The sequence below is a fragment of the Prenolepis imparis genome, unplaced genomic scaffold (genome assembly GCF_030444845.1).
Source record: "Prenolepis imparis isolate NDT839.2.m4 unplaced genomic scaffold, iyPreImpa1.0 SCAF_1, whole genome shotgun sequence".
In the NCBI taxonomy this organism is placed as follows: domain Eukaryota; kingdom Metazoa; phylum Arthropoda; class Insecta; order Hymenoptera; family Formicidae; genus Prenolepis; species Prenolepis imparis.
Window position 1 is genome coordinate 15,208,528 of NW_028141159.1, and position 15,476 is coordinate 15,224,003.

The 15,476-nt window shown below is 36.2% G+C and overlaps 2 protein-coding genes across 6 annotated transcripts; one reads left to right on the forward strand and one right to left on the reverse strand.

Moving 5' to 3' along the window:
• Window positions 1-245: 245 nt before the first annotated feature.
• Dctn1-p150 (dynactin subunit 1) lies at window positions 246-8,473 on the forward strand. Of its 3 annotated transcripts, XM_083056970.1 has the most exons (20): window positions 246-413; window positions 746-900; window positions 1,229-1,261; window positions 1,412-1,471; window positions 2,072-2,219; window positions 2,745-2,807; window positions 3,905-4,042; window positions 4,166-4,303; window positions 4,470-4,709; window positions 4,814-5,065; window positions 5,147-5,263; window positions 5,354-5,597; window positions 5,691-5,973; window positions 6,041-6,465; window positions 6,542-6,778; window positions 6,857-7,151; window positions 7,231-7,426; window positions 7,508-7,873; window positions 7,981-8,112; window positions 8,181-8,473. In XM_083056970.1, the coding sequence occupies exons 1-20, from the start codon at window positions 246-248 to the stop codon at window positions 8,394-8,396; spliced, it is 3,906 nt and encodes a 1,301-aa protein (XP_082913096.1). In that variant the 3' UTR covers window positions 8,397-8,473. The 3 variants fall into 3 exon arrangements, with proteins under 3 accessions (XP_082913096.1, XP_082913148.1, XP_082913193.1); XM_083057022.1 differs by lacking the exon at window positions 2,745-2,807; XM_083057067.1 differs by lacking the exons at window positions 1,229-1,261; window positions 1,412-1,471.
• Window positions 8,474-8,663: 190 nt separating this feature from the next.
• On the reverse strand, window positions 8,664-15,425 carry LOC145947750 (casein kinase I). 3 transcript variants are annotated; one of them, XM_083057553.1, is made up of 6 exons: window positions 14,890-15,424; window positions 13,515-13,624; window positions 13,120-13,342; window positions 12,738-13,031; window positions 12,376-12,664; window positions 8,664-11,257 (listed from the first exon to the last, which is right to left on the reverse strand). In XM_083057553.1, the coding sequence occupies exons 1-6, from the start codon at window positions 15,016-15,018 to the stop codon at window positions 11,247-11,249; spliced, it is 1,056 nt and encodes a 351-aa protein (XP_082913679.1). In that variant the 5' UTR covers window positions 15,019-15,424; the 3' UTR covers window positions 8,664-11,246. The 3 variants fall into 3 exon arrangements, with proteins under 3 accessions (XP_082913679.1, XP_082913716.1, XP_082913761.1); XM_083057590.1 differs by lacking the exon at window positions 14,890-15,424 and adding an exon at window positions 14,278-14,407; XM_083057635.1 differs by lacking the exon at window positions 8,664-11,257 and adding an exon at window positions 11,954-12,143 and having other exon boundaries at window positions 14,890-15,425.
• Window positions 15,426-15,476: the final 51 nt, after the last annotated feature.

A 15,476-nucleotide genomic window follows, 5' to 3' on the forward strand; every position in this document is an offset into this window, starting at 1 on the left:
TGACTATCAAATTGATAAGGGAGATCCAATTCATATTTGTTAACCTGTTCAAGCAGAGATACATGAATGACATCACGATACAAACATCACGTCTTATCTTCCTAAAGGAGCTCGTACGTAGCAGCTTGTCGATATTCGACCTTTATTTTTAAATACTATTCGTCCGCGATTGTGTGCTTGAGACAGCGAACGAAGGTTAGTAAACAGCTGATGTGTCAGTTTGGGACGAGTCGCGATTGACGGAGATGTCATTCAAAATTGACCAACGCGTCGAGGTACCCGTGAAGGAATGTCAGGGCGTTATAGCCTACGTCGGCCACCCGTTCTTCGCATCTGGCAAATGGATCGGCGTGATACTCGACGAGCCAAAAGGAAAAAACAACGGCACTGTCAAGGGCCAAACGTACTTCAGGGTGAGTTGGGTTACAAGTCGGCAATAGGATATTTAATCATGTGTTATCGATATTTTATCAATGAATATTTATTCCAACAAAAGAATTGATCCCCCTGATTCCTGATTTTATCAGAGATTTTATAAGTCTAAATATATTTGTTCGATACACACATGAGTACATGATGTATATACATAAAATCATGTTATAAGTCTCGCTAAACTTATCCTATACAAATGACACAATATAAGTAGAGAAAAATTTAGTGTCATGGCAAATTTATTTTTACTATTTAAAATAATGCTTGCTAATGGAAAAAAAGATATGTCTTAACTGTTTATTTCAATTCGCAGTGTGCAGAAAATCATGGGATGTTTGCACGCCAAACTCAACTTATTTTGCTGGATGAGGCTGGCAATAGGACGGAACCTGTCAGTCCATCATCAGTGGGTAGCAATGCCACAACACCTGATGACAGTGCTGCTAGAGCGAGGAGTCGCCTAAATAGGTGAGCTATCCCTAGATACAATTTCATTAAAAAGTTCTGACTACATTTAAAAAACATAAATTCTTACAAACATATGTGTATAATAATTTTTCTGTAACAAATGTAACAGTAAATTATAAATATTACTGTCATATATATATGCTAGCTCTATAATTAAATATAAATGCCATAAGAGTAAACTATAGCATTTTAGCATTTGAAGTAAAATATCTAAAATTGGCGATTAATTAAGCAACACTTAATTTATTTACATTAAGAGTAGTGGCATCATTGTTGAGCTAACTGAATGAAATTTACGGAATCTTTATATCCATAATTTTCATGCTAGCATTAGTATGCGTCGAAGGAATGAGCCTACAGCGTAAGTTTTACATTATATAATAATGTCGAGGATTAAAAAAAATGATTATTTTCTTTCTCCGTATGCTTAAAAATTGTTTATATAAATTAAAATAAATTAGGCGAGTATATAATTAATAAATTCTTAAAATGTATATGCTGCTCATAAAAGTGTACGGAGAAAAACATCTCCTGCGAATGTTATTCGTCAGCAATCTGACAAGCTTTCTGGGTAAGATCATTGTAAACAAAAATTTTGGCAAATGTCAGCAGTGTGTATTTTTTATCGCTATTGTGCTTATATCTTGAAAATCACAATTGTTTCTTATGATGATGTATTTCAAAATGTCAACTGCATTCTATCACTAAGCATCTAAAGTATTTTGCAGCTTTGAAACACAAGCAACTTGCCATTATGCTTCTTTTGGAGCTTTTACACATTTTTATTCCAAAATTCGGTAATTATTTTCAGTTAGCAAATAATTATTTTTGTTGCATTTTTATTAGTATGACATAAAAGTTACATTGCTGAATATTAAGTGATTAAACTTATTTGCCAATTTATTGCATTTTTATAAGATATATTCTTACTTTAGATACGTTTTCTGTAAAGTTTCAAAATTTTTCGTCCACATATAATTTGTGTGAAAATATTTTGCCATTTTGTTATTTTAAGTGCAACTTTTTATTTTTTTCGCTTTTTTATTTTAATATCAGTAATGTAAGTTCGATTTTCTATAACAATTTGCAGTCAGCCTCTAGCCTATATATGTAAAATTAAAATATTAGTATATGATGTATATTGTGAAAATGTTTTATATTATTTTTACAGTTCTCGATTATCCTTGACCGGAAGTAGAACATTATTAAGTGCCCCAAGTACAGAAAGTCTAACTGGATCACAACATGAACGTAGAGACGGCGGCGAGTCATCAATTCCAGCACCAACTTCAACTTCAAAACGTGCCTCATTTATTGAGGTAAGACACTACTGTATGCTACAATAACAAGTAAGACTATTTATACTATATATATATTATTTTTATGTTAATATAGATTATTTTTATGTTGAACTGTAAGAGCAGAAAAGATCTGTCCATAAAAAGGAACATTATCTAAAAAGATTCAAAGCATGATATAATAAGTAATATAATTTTTATGAACAAGTTATCTGTCATATTTTTTGTGATATACTTTCATTGTTTTTAACTAACAAACAGGTTCTGACATTTTGAAATCTCTAGGTTTTTCGATTATTTGTATGTTTCTTATATTCATGTGCAAAGAATTCTATTCTGTGACCCGGTGATAGATCAGTCAAATGCACGTATACGTATTCATGACCGGAAAGTGTGCTTGGAAATATATGTGAGGTAGAATTATGGGTGGCAAATTCTAAGAAAGAAAAGAGAAAAAGAAAGACTGAAAAATTTGTGTGCGAAAGCAAGTCAGAGGACTCCGTTGGCACAGAATGATTCATATGGGAATGCACGTACGTGTTTCAGAAGTCCCCTAGCACGAGCTCGCCTCCCGGCAAAAAGCCAAAGGCCCAAGATGATCACAATAATGTAATTAATATTCATTAATTGTAATATCTCAATTTTTTAATATATACATCACCTCTCTAATATCTTGTTCTTTCTCATGTTAGCTGTTTATTCATCATAAAGCATCGTAACAAATTTGTTTAGTAACCAATTAACGTCATTGCACCTTTGCAACAGGTACAAGTACCTTCTTAGTGGATTACAGACTTGGTTTTGTATTATTCTTTGCCACATCTTTCCAGCATTATTGTGTTTAACATCAGCTTCATTAACTGAGTTCTATGATATTTGGATAGTTTATGATTTATATAGTGGGAAGGGGCATTCAGCATCATGTCGTGTGTTATCCTCCCTTCTGCAGTTAGGAATTGAATATCTTCTATATATGTGTTGCAAGAGTAATAATACTAACACTTAGTATGTAAAGTTTTTTAAACAGCACATCATAATACAGAGGTATAACTTTGCCTGACCAATAATTCTTTCGGAATTATATATCTGTTAAGAATTAATTTTCCTGGAACGGGAATGCAAGTGATACATGTGCCAATCGTTAGGACGTAATACATAAAATAGAATCGATGAAATGAATGAGAAATAGCTCTGACTTTAGCACTTTTTATATATATCCTATGTAAATATTTCATACAACACACGATTCAATTCATCAGCTGTGGATCTTCCTATACATTTGTTAGTACTAATAGAGTATTCGATGTAGTTTGTTGGTGTTTGCTGTCACAACTAATCTCTCATCATTAATCACCATAAAAAAAACAAACTAATTCTACTCAAATGTAAATACTGAAACAATATTGTATTACATTGTATAAAAATTACATATATTTCTTACGTAGGAAATGTGGGGTGTTTTTTTCATTGCCGCATTTGGAGAATAATTATCTTTTTTTTTATTATCTTTTTTTGCGCCATCCATATACCGTATTTATGTTATTACCGTGTATATGCGTTTCATAAAGTTGGCACAGGTACGCAGGTTCAGAGGACCTTGAAGAAACTCTCTGGCGATGTGCAATTCTTTCATGCGATAATAAAAAGAACACCCAACGGTACAAAACTTGATATATATATCTTATTCTCTTTTTTCTGTAATTCAGACAGGTTTTGTAGAAACGTTGAAACCGCAATTCGTACCCGGTCAGGTGATGGCAGGTTCGGCAGCGGCTGCGAATCTAGTGGAAGAGAAATTATCACATTTGCAACTTGTACAAGAAAATGATAACTTGAAATCTCAGGTAAATTAAAATTTCTTTCACAAATACTCTGAAGATTTTTCTCATTATATTTTTACAAATTATATAAATCTCATATAAAATTATGACATATATAGATATTTAACAGTGCGATATTATATATAGGTACGCGATCTTACTGAGAAAGTAGAAACGCTGCGGGTAAAACGAATGCAAGACAAGGAGAGGATGAAAGATTACGAAAAAACAAAACTTCAAGTCGAACAGCTTCTTGAATTCAAAGCTAAAGTCATGGAAAGTCAAGTATGTCGCACACAATTCATGCATATGTGTACACAATATCATATTTATAATCATAAAAAAATTATATTCCTCATCAAGATCTTTCCATTTAATGAATTTATCTTTTTTAATTTTCAAAAGTAAATGTTTCCAATTTTTTAATTTTATTATATTTATATTATCAAAGGCAAGTCTTCAGAGGGAACTTCAACGAGCTCGACAAGAAACTAGAGAAGCTCACGCGGCGAGAGAACAATTTCAGGAAGAAATGTCGGATCTTGCAGAGACAGTGGAAATGGCTACGTTAGATAAAGAAATGGCGGAAGAAAAGGCTGAAACCCTTCAAATCGAATTAGAGCAGCTCAAGGAAAAACTGGAGGAGCAAACATTGGATCTGGAAATATTACGCACAGAAATGTCCGAGCGGGTATAATTTCTTATCTTCATCAAAGATGCTTAATTCTTACGCGATATTATCTTTTTTTTTTGTTTTGACATGTATTTAAATGGCATTATTATTTCCGCAAATAGGCAGCCGGCGGCAGATCAGCCACGGGGGCTTCTAATTACGAGGTGAAGCAATTGGAACAGCAGAATAATAGGCTGCGTGAAACGCTGGTGAAAATGCGAGATTTGTCGGCGCACGAGAAACACGAATTCCAGAAATTGCAAAAGGACATGGATCAGAAGAAGTCTGAGATTTTGGAATTAGGTCGCACGAAGGAGAAATTGTCGGCGCGTGTCGAAGAGATGGAACATCAGATAGCGGACCTACAGGAACAAGTATATATAATGCTTGTATAATTTACAATAATATTTCATCGGATGTACTTGCATGTTTTGACATAATGACATTCCTCGTAGGTCGACGCGGCATTAGGAGCCGAAGAAATGGTTGAGATGCTAGGTGAGAAGAAAATGGCACTGGAGGAGAAAGTGGCGGAATTAGAAGAAGCTGTCGCGGATTTGGAAGCTCTGCAGGTATGTATAGTCTTCATATATATATATTGCGTTATGAAATATACAGTATGAATCTATTATGAATAATACAATGAATAATAACTTATATAGGATATGTCCGATCAACTGGCCGAATCGTCCAAGGAGTTAGAGCTGGAGCTTCGCGAGGAGTTGGATCTCGCTCTTGGAGCAACGCGCGACGCTCAACGACATCGAGATGCCGCGCTGGAGACGCTCGCGGATCGCGAATTAACCATCACCAAGTTCCGCGAACTCACGCACCAATTGCAAGAGCAGTGCTTGCAGTTGCAGCAACGAGTTCAGTCGACAGAGTCCACCAAGACTAACGTTCGAGGTGGGTTGAAAAAAAATTGATCGTGTAATATGAGACTTCGTTAAATTATCTTTCAGTTTCCTCGAATTCTCATACCTTAAACTTATCATATAGGTGCGGATCAACAACTCGCAGAGATATTAGACTTCCAGAAAACGTTCGCCGAAACCCGAGCGCAAACCAAGGCGGTCGATCTCGAGTTGCGTCGATTGGATGCCGATGAGGCGCGGAACCACGTGCGCTATTTGCTGTCTTTTATGCCTCCGGCATTCTTGGCCCGCGGTGGAGATCACGACGCGATATTGACACTCTTACTGATACCGAGAATGACACAGAAAACGGAGATATTGATTTCGCAAGTTCGAGAGAAATATAGATCCATCGAGAAAATAGATAGGTAATAATTTTACTTTGCGTAACTTACAAATACAAATCTCTTGTATAATACTCTGTCTCTCTTACAGGGCTTCGGTAGTGAGGGGTCATTCGGTGGCGCAATACTCATTCAGATCTCGTCTGTGTTCGCATATGTACGCCTTACAAACGACTTTGAGCTGTTTCGAATCGGCTTTGAACTCGTGTAACTCGGAAATGTTACTTAAAGCGGGCGCGGCTTATCCGGAAATGGCGGCGCAAGAAAAGTCCTTGGATTCGTTAATCGAGCTGGCTAAGAGAGATCAGTTGGATGAGAATTTGCCGATGAACGCGATCGAAAAGTGTTGCGCCTACTTTGCTACGATGTTCTCCGTGCTCTTTGGCGAAAGCACGACTATCAACCAAGCACGCCTGATCGTCAATGGCACGAGAACTTTAAGCAACACGTGCGACGCCGTCACTACTGACGCTACGGCGATCAAAGTGCTGATATATGGAGAGGGTGGTGATATAGGTCCGTTGACATTTCATTAATTAGATTCGATTAATGATTAGACGTTCCGATTTGACGTATATTGTTATCGCTTAAGGTCTGCTCTGTCAACACATTGAAACGACGTGCGAGGTAATCCAGCAACACTTGAAGTCGGCTAGAAGACGAGTACCACGGGATCAAACTGGTCCAGCATTTTCCGTAGGTGCCAATTTAGGATTAGATAAAGATTGCAACGAACAATTTTCGACATGTTATCAGCATGGCGTGAAAATTATGAAGACCCTAAAGTATCTGTTGAAGAGCGCTTTGCAAGCTATTACTGAAAACGGCGGTAGGTATATCCAATGGATTTCTCTTGAAAATTTATCTCTGCGATAGTTTTATATTGACGAATTTTAATTGTTTTCAGATTTAGACACAGGGCTCGCCGCTGACAAGTTGAAGGAGATGGCCGCGACGTCCAGCGAAAAGGTGTACGATACGGAAGATCTAGGACCTGTGGCTACTATCAAGGCTAGCTTGACGGTAATACAGCAATTGGCGGCGAATCTCGCGCAAAAAATGGCCGAATGTGAAAATGAACTGGCCATAAGTGGACAAACACAGAGTCAGCAACAATCTAAGGACAGTGAGTCAATAATGCCAATTGTGTCTAGAGCGAATGCAGTGAGAAAAGAGTCGGAAGAAACGAAAATACTTAGCAGGTATTTACATCTCTTCGTTGACATTGTTTATATTTATCACAAAATATCATTTTATAATTCTTTGATATTCTTACGTTAGAAAACTCGAAACAAGGGATAGCGATATTCGCGAAGCAAGATTAGCTCTGCGGGAGAAACAAGAAGAATTGTCCGAGATGACGCTGCGGAAGGAATTGGCGGAAAAACGTTTCGGGACGCAGCAGCACGAACATGAGATGAACGTCGAGAAGTTGAAGAGAAAATTAGAGGAGGCGCAAAATCAATTGAAACGCAAGGTATATTTCTTCTTTCGTAACAAATTATAATATATACCTTTTGACATAATTTTTTCAAGTATCGTATTTTCTTGATAATAGGAGAAAGAATTCGAAGAGACAATGGACCATCTTCAAACCGACATCGACAGCCTGGAAACGGAAAAAGGGCAATTGAAGGAAAAGTTGAAGTCAGTTGGCAAGAAAACGATATCGGTCTCCGGTGGTGCTGACAGTATGACGGGAAGCACTTCGATAACGAGCACTTTAGACAACAAATATTATGTACAGGAAATACACGCTCTTAAGGAAGCCTTGAATAATGAGCACCAGCAGAAGAAGAAGATATTGTGCGACGTTTTGCGACAAAAGTTAGACAGTTTGGAACCATTGTCGTCGCCGGCAAATCTGAAATCTCTGGATTCGACGATTCAAGAATTGCGAAAGAAGACTACCGATCTCGTTAAAGTAAAATAACTATATAATTAATTTATATAATTTTTATATAATTAATTGACTGTCCATGATTATTTGCGCTAAAATATTTTTCTTTCATTTATTTATTCACGTTTCAGGATGTGGAGAAAACTCTAATTTATCCGACAGTTCCCGATCTGCGGCGCAAGGTGCCCGAAATGTCTTATCATTACTTATTGGAACGGCGAAGGAATATCACGCAATTGAAGGCACGAGCTGACGACCTAGCTGTAAGTGTATGACAAACGAGAGAGTGCAAATTAATGTACTGGATGTCCAAAATTACATTTTTCTTCAGGCCCAAGTACGTCGTGAGGCTATCAAACGTACTCCAGGTGGGAGAGCGGAAGCGAATTTCGCCGTGTACCCGAATCGCGAGATGGCGGCGGCGATGCAGGAGCGCAAATTACTCGCCGCTGAAATAAAGATCCCTTACAATGGTCCGGAAAAATCCTTTTCCGTCAATGTAGGACCGCAAGAACTTAGGAAAATTCACACTCTATTGTATTATTAAATGCTCACGCTTCGTTATTTATTTCTTAGTAACAAGATACGTGTGATTATAAAGAGTCTTACTCATATTGTATACAAGAGACTATCTTTTTCTAATCATTTTTTTCATAGTAGCAATATTTTATACCGCATATCCTGCTCCGTTAAAGCAAAAAAATAATTATGCATGTCATTATGAAGAACTCTTCTGTTGCTTTTGTACGAAGAATTCGTGCTTGTAATTTTTTGTATCGATGTGAAAAACGGGTACAGAGGACAAATCTAGTAATTCATAATTTGCACTTGTGCAATGTTTATTTATTTCTGATGGGCTACAGCGCGATGACCGGTGCATCGCGACTGGGAGACTCTCTCTCCAGTGTTCGTTCACGTTTATAAACGCAATGTTATATTTAGTATTAACAATTCAGAAGAGAAATCATGTGCCTCTGTGGCTTTTTTTCCGTATTTATATATATATATATATATATATATATATATATATATGTCTTTAAGAATTGTCAAATATATGGTCTAAAAATATTTACATAAGTGTGTTCTTTGTAAATATACACCCTAAATGGTGATGGTATCACAACAATAGAAAGTAGCGTGGTCTTTTATAGAGCATTCCCACGCCATTTACCTTGACCAAACATCATATACACTTTCACTGTTGCTATATATATGTGTATGTCATACGCAACAGTCAATCATAAATTATTACTAAGATTAACATACATTTTTTTGATGAAACAGAAATATTTATAATACAATATTCCAGTTTGTTTATTTGTAGAGATAAAAGGAGCAGTAAACCGTATGATGTATTCCTCAAATATTTATGAAATAAGGTATGCCTTAATTATACTGTCACAATTTTATTATACATACAGACATGTCTATGCGTATATGTATATACATATATATATATTTTATATGATATATATCTTATATGTGTATATACATACGCATATACACACAGCGGATAGTATTTAATTAAGTGCATATATCGTTAGTTATTTCGTTAACTTATTCGCCCATTCACTCTCACAGCATGGTGATACGCACTTTTACACTTTCATTTATTCTCTTCAATAATAATTAAAACCACGCATTCATAAATCGAGGATGGTTATATCTTTTCATATTCCCGAAGAAAAAAAAACAACTGTCCGCCAGGCGCAGCGTGTGATCCATTTTTTCTTTAGATATAATAAGCTTTAAGATTCTTCGATTGAATTCATCTTCGCAGTTCGTACTTAAGGCTGACCGGACGACTGATAGTACCTTCCACGACGGGGACGTGTGACAATGCACGCTAGAATTATTCGTTAAAGGTATATGATCGTAAAAACAGTTTGTTTGAAACTAATTCGCAGAATATGGTTGGTGAAGAGTTTAGCAGCTAATTAATGCAACTAAGATCTTAAATGAGATAGAAACGATAAAAGTTCCCTACTGATCGTCGATGTCGGCATTTTGACTGTTCGAGACGACTTTTCTTTCGGTGTGTATATACGAAGAATCCGCTTGTTGGTCATGAAGCATAATGAAGTCCTTTATAATGTGTGTATACAAAATATGAAACTTAATCTTGAAGCAACAGCATATGAAACAGCTACTGCACAGTCTCTGCTATTAAAACTATATATATATACGGAAGAATTGTCCAGTTGGAGAAGCCTCAGTTACAGGAATACTTTTTCGAACGAGAGCTTTTTTATATATTATCTAGATAAAAGTGACCCTGTAACTATTTCCCGCTGTATATATTCGCAAAGTTTCTTTTCTCTTCAGCGACAATTGTATATGCTTCAGTAATTCAGTGGTAAACATATTCACAGACAGAAAGAGAGTATGAATCGAGGGATATTTCTATGACAGAATCGTTAATCGTTTGCTCGTTTCTCGATGGAGTAAGATTCGTTACTCGATATAGTTACTCGGTACATACTTAAAAGTTAGATTGTGTTTGCCTTAACATTAAGGTATCTTTATTATAATCTCTCAATATTATATGAGGGGAGGGAGACATCATTGTGTCTTTATTATATAAAAAAAAGTTATTCCAGTCAAATGTATCAAAGATACTACTTGATATCTTTGATACTATCGACACACCATCTTTGATAAGAAAAATATTAACACTTTCTCAACATTCTACATACGCTAGTATGCTCGCGCTATATATTGAAGACGAAACGAAATTTAGGAAGCAAGATGTCAATTCGCCCAACAGTGTACAGCAATTCGTACGAAAAAAAAAAAAAAAAAAAAAAAGGAAAGAAAACTTTTTAATTTTAGATATAAAATTTTTCACGAGACACGCTCCGCAGATTCCAAGAATTGTCTGGGATGTGTTCTCTCTTTCTCTCCATGAAAGTTACGATAACGATTTTGTGATTAAATCACCCGCTATATATCTCAATATCAAGTACAATATCACGTGCACTCTTAGAAATATCTTTCTTTTTCGGGGCATCTCAAAATCTTTATTTTTAATGATTACCAACGGTAAATTAAATACGTAATAACAAAATAAGAACAAACCATACTCTGGCTGACTGGTCTCTCACTCAAACTCCAAATCCAAAGAGTTCAATCAACCGAAACTCTAAGTTGCCAATGTTACGCAAGAAACATCTCATGTATAGCCCAAATAATTATGCGACGTATTGTATGTTCTTCTTGACGCGTTCTTCTACACAAATGCTGCATTTGCAATCACGTAATTGTGTTCTCTCATTGCGAAACTAGAGTGTTGACTGATATAACTCTCTGAATGAGAATTTTTTGTAAGTTCGGTACCTCGTTTGAAACACTTTAGTGATCGCGACCAAGACTGTTGCTACAATGAGGAGTTACAGTCTTAGCGTGCTCCTGAAACAAATAGAAACGAAACATTTTTGAAATACAATTTACGAAAAATAATAATTATATTTGAATATGATGATTAATACAATGCTTATAGATACTGCATATATAACTCTTTCGTTATATTAATGCAATTTTATCTGTCTCTAATATTATATGGCAGTGAGATATGTAAAGATTAATCTTTAGGGGTAGTTTTTAAGATTAATATTAATATTACATTAGCACGTAAAATTAGAAAATAATATTGATCTAAAATATAGTACATGATATTCAAATCTAATTCTATCAATCCAATAAAGTTCATGAGAGTAAAATAATATATTAAGTTCTAATGGTGAAAGTAAAAGGATGCTTAATATAATAAGTTTGGATACACCATATTTCAAACCATTCAACAATGATCATAAATAAAAAAAATATTTCTAAATTAATCTATAATTTATAAAACAATATATTACGTTCTATTAAAATAACATATAGAAACGTTCAATGAATTATTATATATAAAATAACGTGTATGAAGAGTATCTAATACAAATTAATACCCAAAAATATTCTCAATAAATATTGATGAAAATTTGTTGTATAACAGATAAGATTTGATACAAGTTTCATTCAACATCATGTATAGAATTAATTATTAATTATATGTTAATTAGCATATAAGCATACTTATATATCCATTAGTCTCAATTGTTATCATTAGCACACAAGTAGTAAAGAAAATATTTTCTCCACGAAATTTTGTAACACGTTGATTCATTAGGGAAGAAGGAAAAAGAATTTAAGGAACCTCTGGATTATTGCTTCTTGGAAGAATGATTTGTATCATTTGAGACATTGTTGATTTTTGTGGAGGGCTCCAACCATCTTTTAAGCTTGAAATTTGCTGTTAAAAACGATAATTTACATGACTAAAAGAGGTTAATTTTAAATGTTAAAAAAGTAGTGTTAAAAAAAAAGGTATTAATTTGCGAAGTTTTAACACTTCAATTAATCTCACGATTGTTATGCTTAAAATGACATGAGGTGCATATAAATTTATAAGAGAAGCTACAAACTATACACAAACTGCTACAAAACATTGATTTAAAAAATCTTTAAATTTAAAAAAGTTGCACCTGCTTGAGCATTGGCCTGAGTAGGTGCTTGACCTTGTCCTTGTCCTTGCCCTTGAGCACCTTGAGCACCTTGAGAGAGACCTGGTCCAGCTGCTGATAATCCGCTACCAACAGTACTACTTGCTACTTTTTGCTTCAACATTGTCCAATCGAATGTAAAATCATATTGATGGTTCAATGTACGGAAAAGTATGCGGAAAAGTTGGCGCAGATACATATAATCAGGGCTTTCTTCGAAACGTAAGCCCCGCGTATAATTCAAATACATTGCAAATTCGGCGGGAAATCCCTGAAAGATACATAATATTCGTTGTAATAGATATACATATACAATAGAAATAGCGAAAGATTATTTGGCACACCTTGCATAAGACTTCCACTGGCGTAGACATTTTTTTCTCACTAATTTTTTCATATTTTTGCTTCTTCGTCGCAGCTTTGAGACCTTGCCAAGGTAATGATCCGCGATTAAAATACATAAGAACGTAGCCGAGTGATTCCATGTCATCGCGACGACTCTGTTCAATTCCAAGGTGTGCATTAATAGAAGCATACCTTGCAGTACCTGTTAAATTTTTATCTTCGCGGTATATTATATGCAGTCTCGTGCGACTATCCCTATACTTTTTAGCCAATCCGAAATCGATGAGGAACAGCTGAAATAATCATTTCACAATTTAGAGAATTATATGGGATTTAATTCTCTGCATATATTGCAAAGGAATCTCGAATTAAAATGTATACCTTGTTACAGTGTCGTCCAATCCCCATTAAAAAATTATCTGGCTTTATATCTCTATGGATAAAATGTTTGCAGTGAACATATTCAATCCTACCAATCATTTGGTCTGCCAACATTAGAACTGTTTTAATTGTAAACCTTCTTGAACAAAAAGTGAAAAGGTCTTCCAGAGATGGTCCAAGAAGATCCATGACAAGAACGTTATATTCGCGTTCTTGTCCATACCTGAGACAAAAAAGATTCTTATCAGTTGTTTGATTCGCATAAATTTTCATTAATAATTCAATACTATTATATCAAGAAATTTTTATTATCACTATCATAAAAATCATCATAAAATATTTTAAATATAAAACACAAAATTTAAAAGAAAGAATATATTAAATGTGATAATTACCAACGTATGTGCGGTATTCCTATACCACCATGTAATATTTTGTACAGCTTTGATTCATATAAAAGCTGTGGATGCCGGGCTCGCATATTTTCCAACTTGACTGCCACTTCCTGAAATAAAAATATAAAGGTCATGTTATCAAGCTGCATTTCAAAGCTTTGTTTAGCACAAAGATTACAAACTAAATGCAAATAAAATTCATACAATAATGTAATCATATTATGGCTTCTTTTTTCTTACTATTATGAATTTCCTTTGTTTCTTGAATAGAATTTGCTTGCGCATTATGGGAATAACTAATATAGAGACAGATTGAAGATAATGAAAAAATAAAACAATAGACACTCTTTGTGCAATGATTGTGATGTACTGTACTAAGTTAATTTAAATTCTCGACTTTATTCTTATTTAAATATTTTCACTTCTATTTCCTTTTTATTGTCATTCATCTACTATCGTATGAGAAACATGAGATACTGCTTTGCTTACATTATAGCAGATATATATATATATATATATATATATATATATATAAATCATGTAATTTTTATAAAATGAAGTGCGTTAGAGCACATTAACAATAATGATCAATTTTATTAAGGAGAGGAAGCAATTTGCAAAATAAATAAAATGAGGAGCAATTTTATCTTCATTGGCCACTCTGACTAGTCAAGTTTAAAATGTTCTTTACCTCTATAAATGGAACTATAACCTAGTAAGACATAGCATGCAGGATTAGTGTTACAACTATTAGTGGGTTCACCGAATACAATCCAAACGATAGACGTGGAAATCCACATCGCGCGGACGATTTCTGCAAACGATCGCAAAAATACCCGCACCCACAAATCCCGATATCATCATCATTATTATGACAAGCGTCAGCTTGTATTATATTTATCTCGACGGCGTCGCGACGTATCGTACGTCATTCGCGATATACGCACGACGATTTGAATTAACGTCAACGTTTATTCGCGAAGAACGCGTTTCTCAAAATTACGGGACACGGAGGCCTCTGACCGGGGGGGGGGGGGGGGGGGACTCGCCGTCCGAGAGAAAGAGAGAAAGAGAGAAAGAGAGAAAGAGAAAGAGAGAGAGAGAGAGAGAAATCCCTCTGCCTCCGCGACATCGTCAAGATCGCCTCTTTCTTTTCGCGTCGCGAAAGGTCGCTTCCTCTAGACTAAACGGCGTCGAAGAAAGGGGCCGATGGACGATCGTTGAATCGGGTCCGCGACGAAGACGAAACGAAACGAGACGAGACGGGACGAGGAACGGGAAACGCGAAATAGAGGGAGCCGAGCTGGCAGTCCAAGCCAGCGGAGAGTAGGTCGGCGAGGGCCTTTATTAGAGGGCCGTTCCGCGGTTTCCTTACCTCGCCATTGGAGATGTTGATGCCGAGGTAAATGTCGCCGAAGGAGCCCGAGCCGATCTTCCTCATCAATCTATACTTGCCACCCACGATGAACTCATTCTTCGCTATCGATACCGCCAACGACGCCATGTCGCTACTCTCCTCCGTATGCCTTCTTCTCTCTTTCCTCCACTCTGTCTGGCTCTTCCCTGACGCGGGGACCTCTACACGGCGATGTAGTTTTGCACCTGCTCTACGTCTCCCTCTCTCACTCTCTTCCACTCACTTCCACCGTCTCGCAATCTCTCTTGTCTCGCTTTCTCTTTCTCCCTCTCTCTCTCTCGCTCTTTCTCTCTCGAATCAAATCGAGGTACGAACCGACCGGGCCGTCGTAGCACGTTTCGCAGGCCAAATTTTGACAGTTAAAGTCGCCGAAGGGCGCGATCGTTTATTACACAGGAGTAGTCACTGACGGCACGGCAAGCCCCGTCGAGAGCGCGCCGACATTTTCCCTTTCGCTGTGGGCACGAGAGCAGCGACTGACGTCCCGGAAGCGATGCGTCACGATAGTGACGGCGCCGGGGGGGGAGGGAGGGGGACTACCGTTC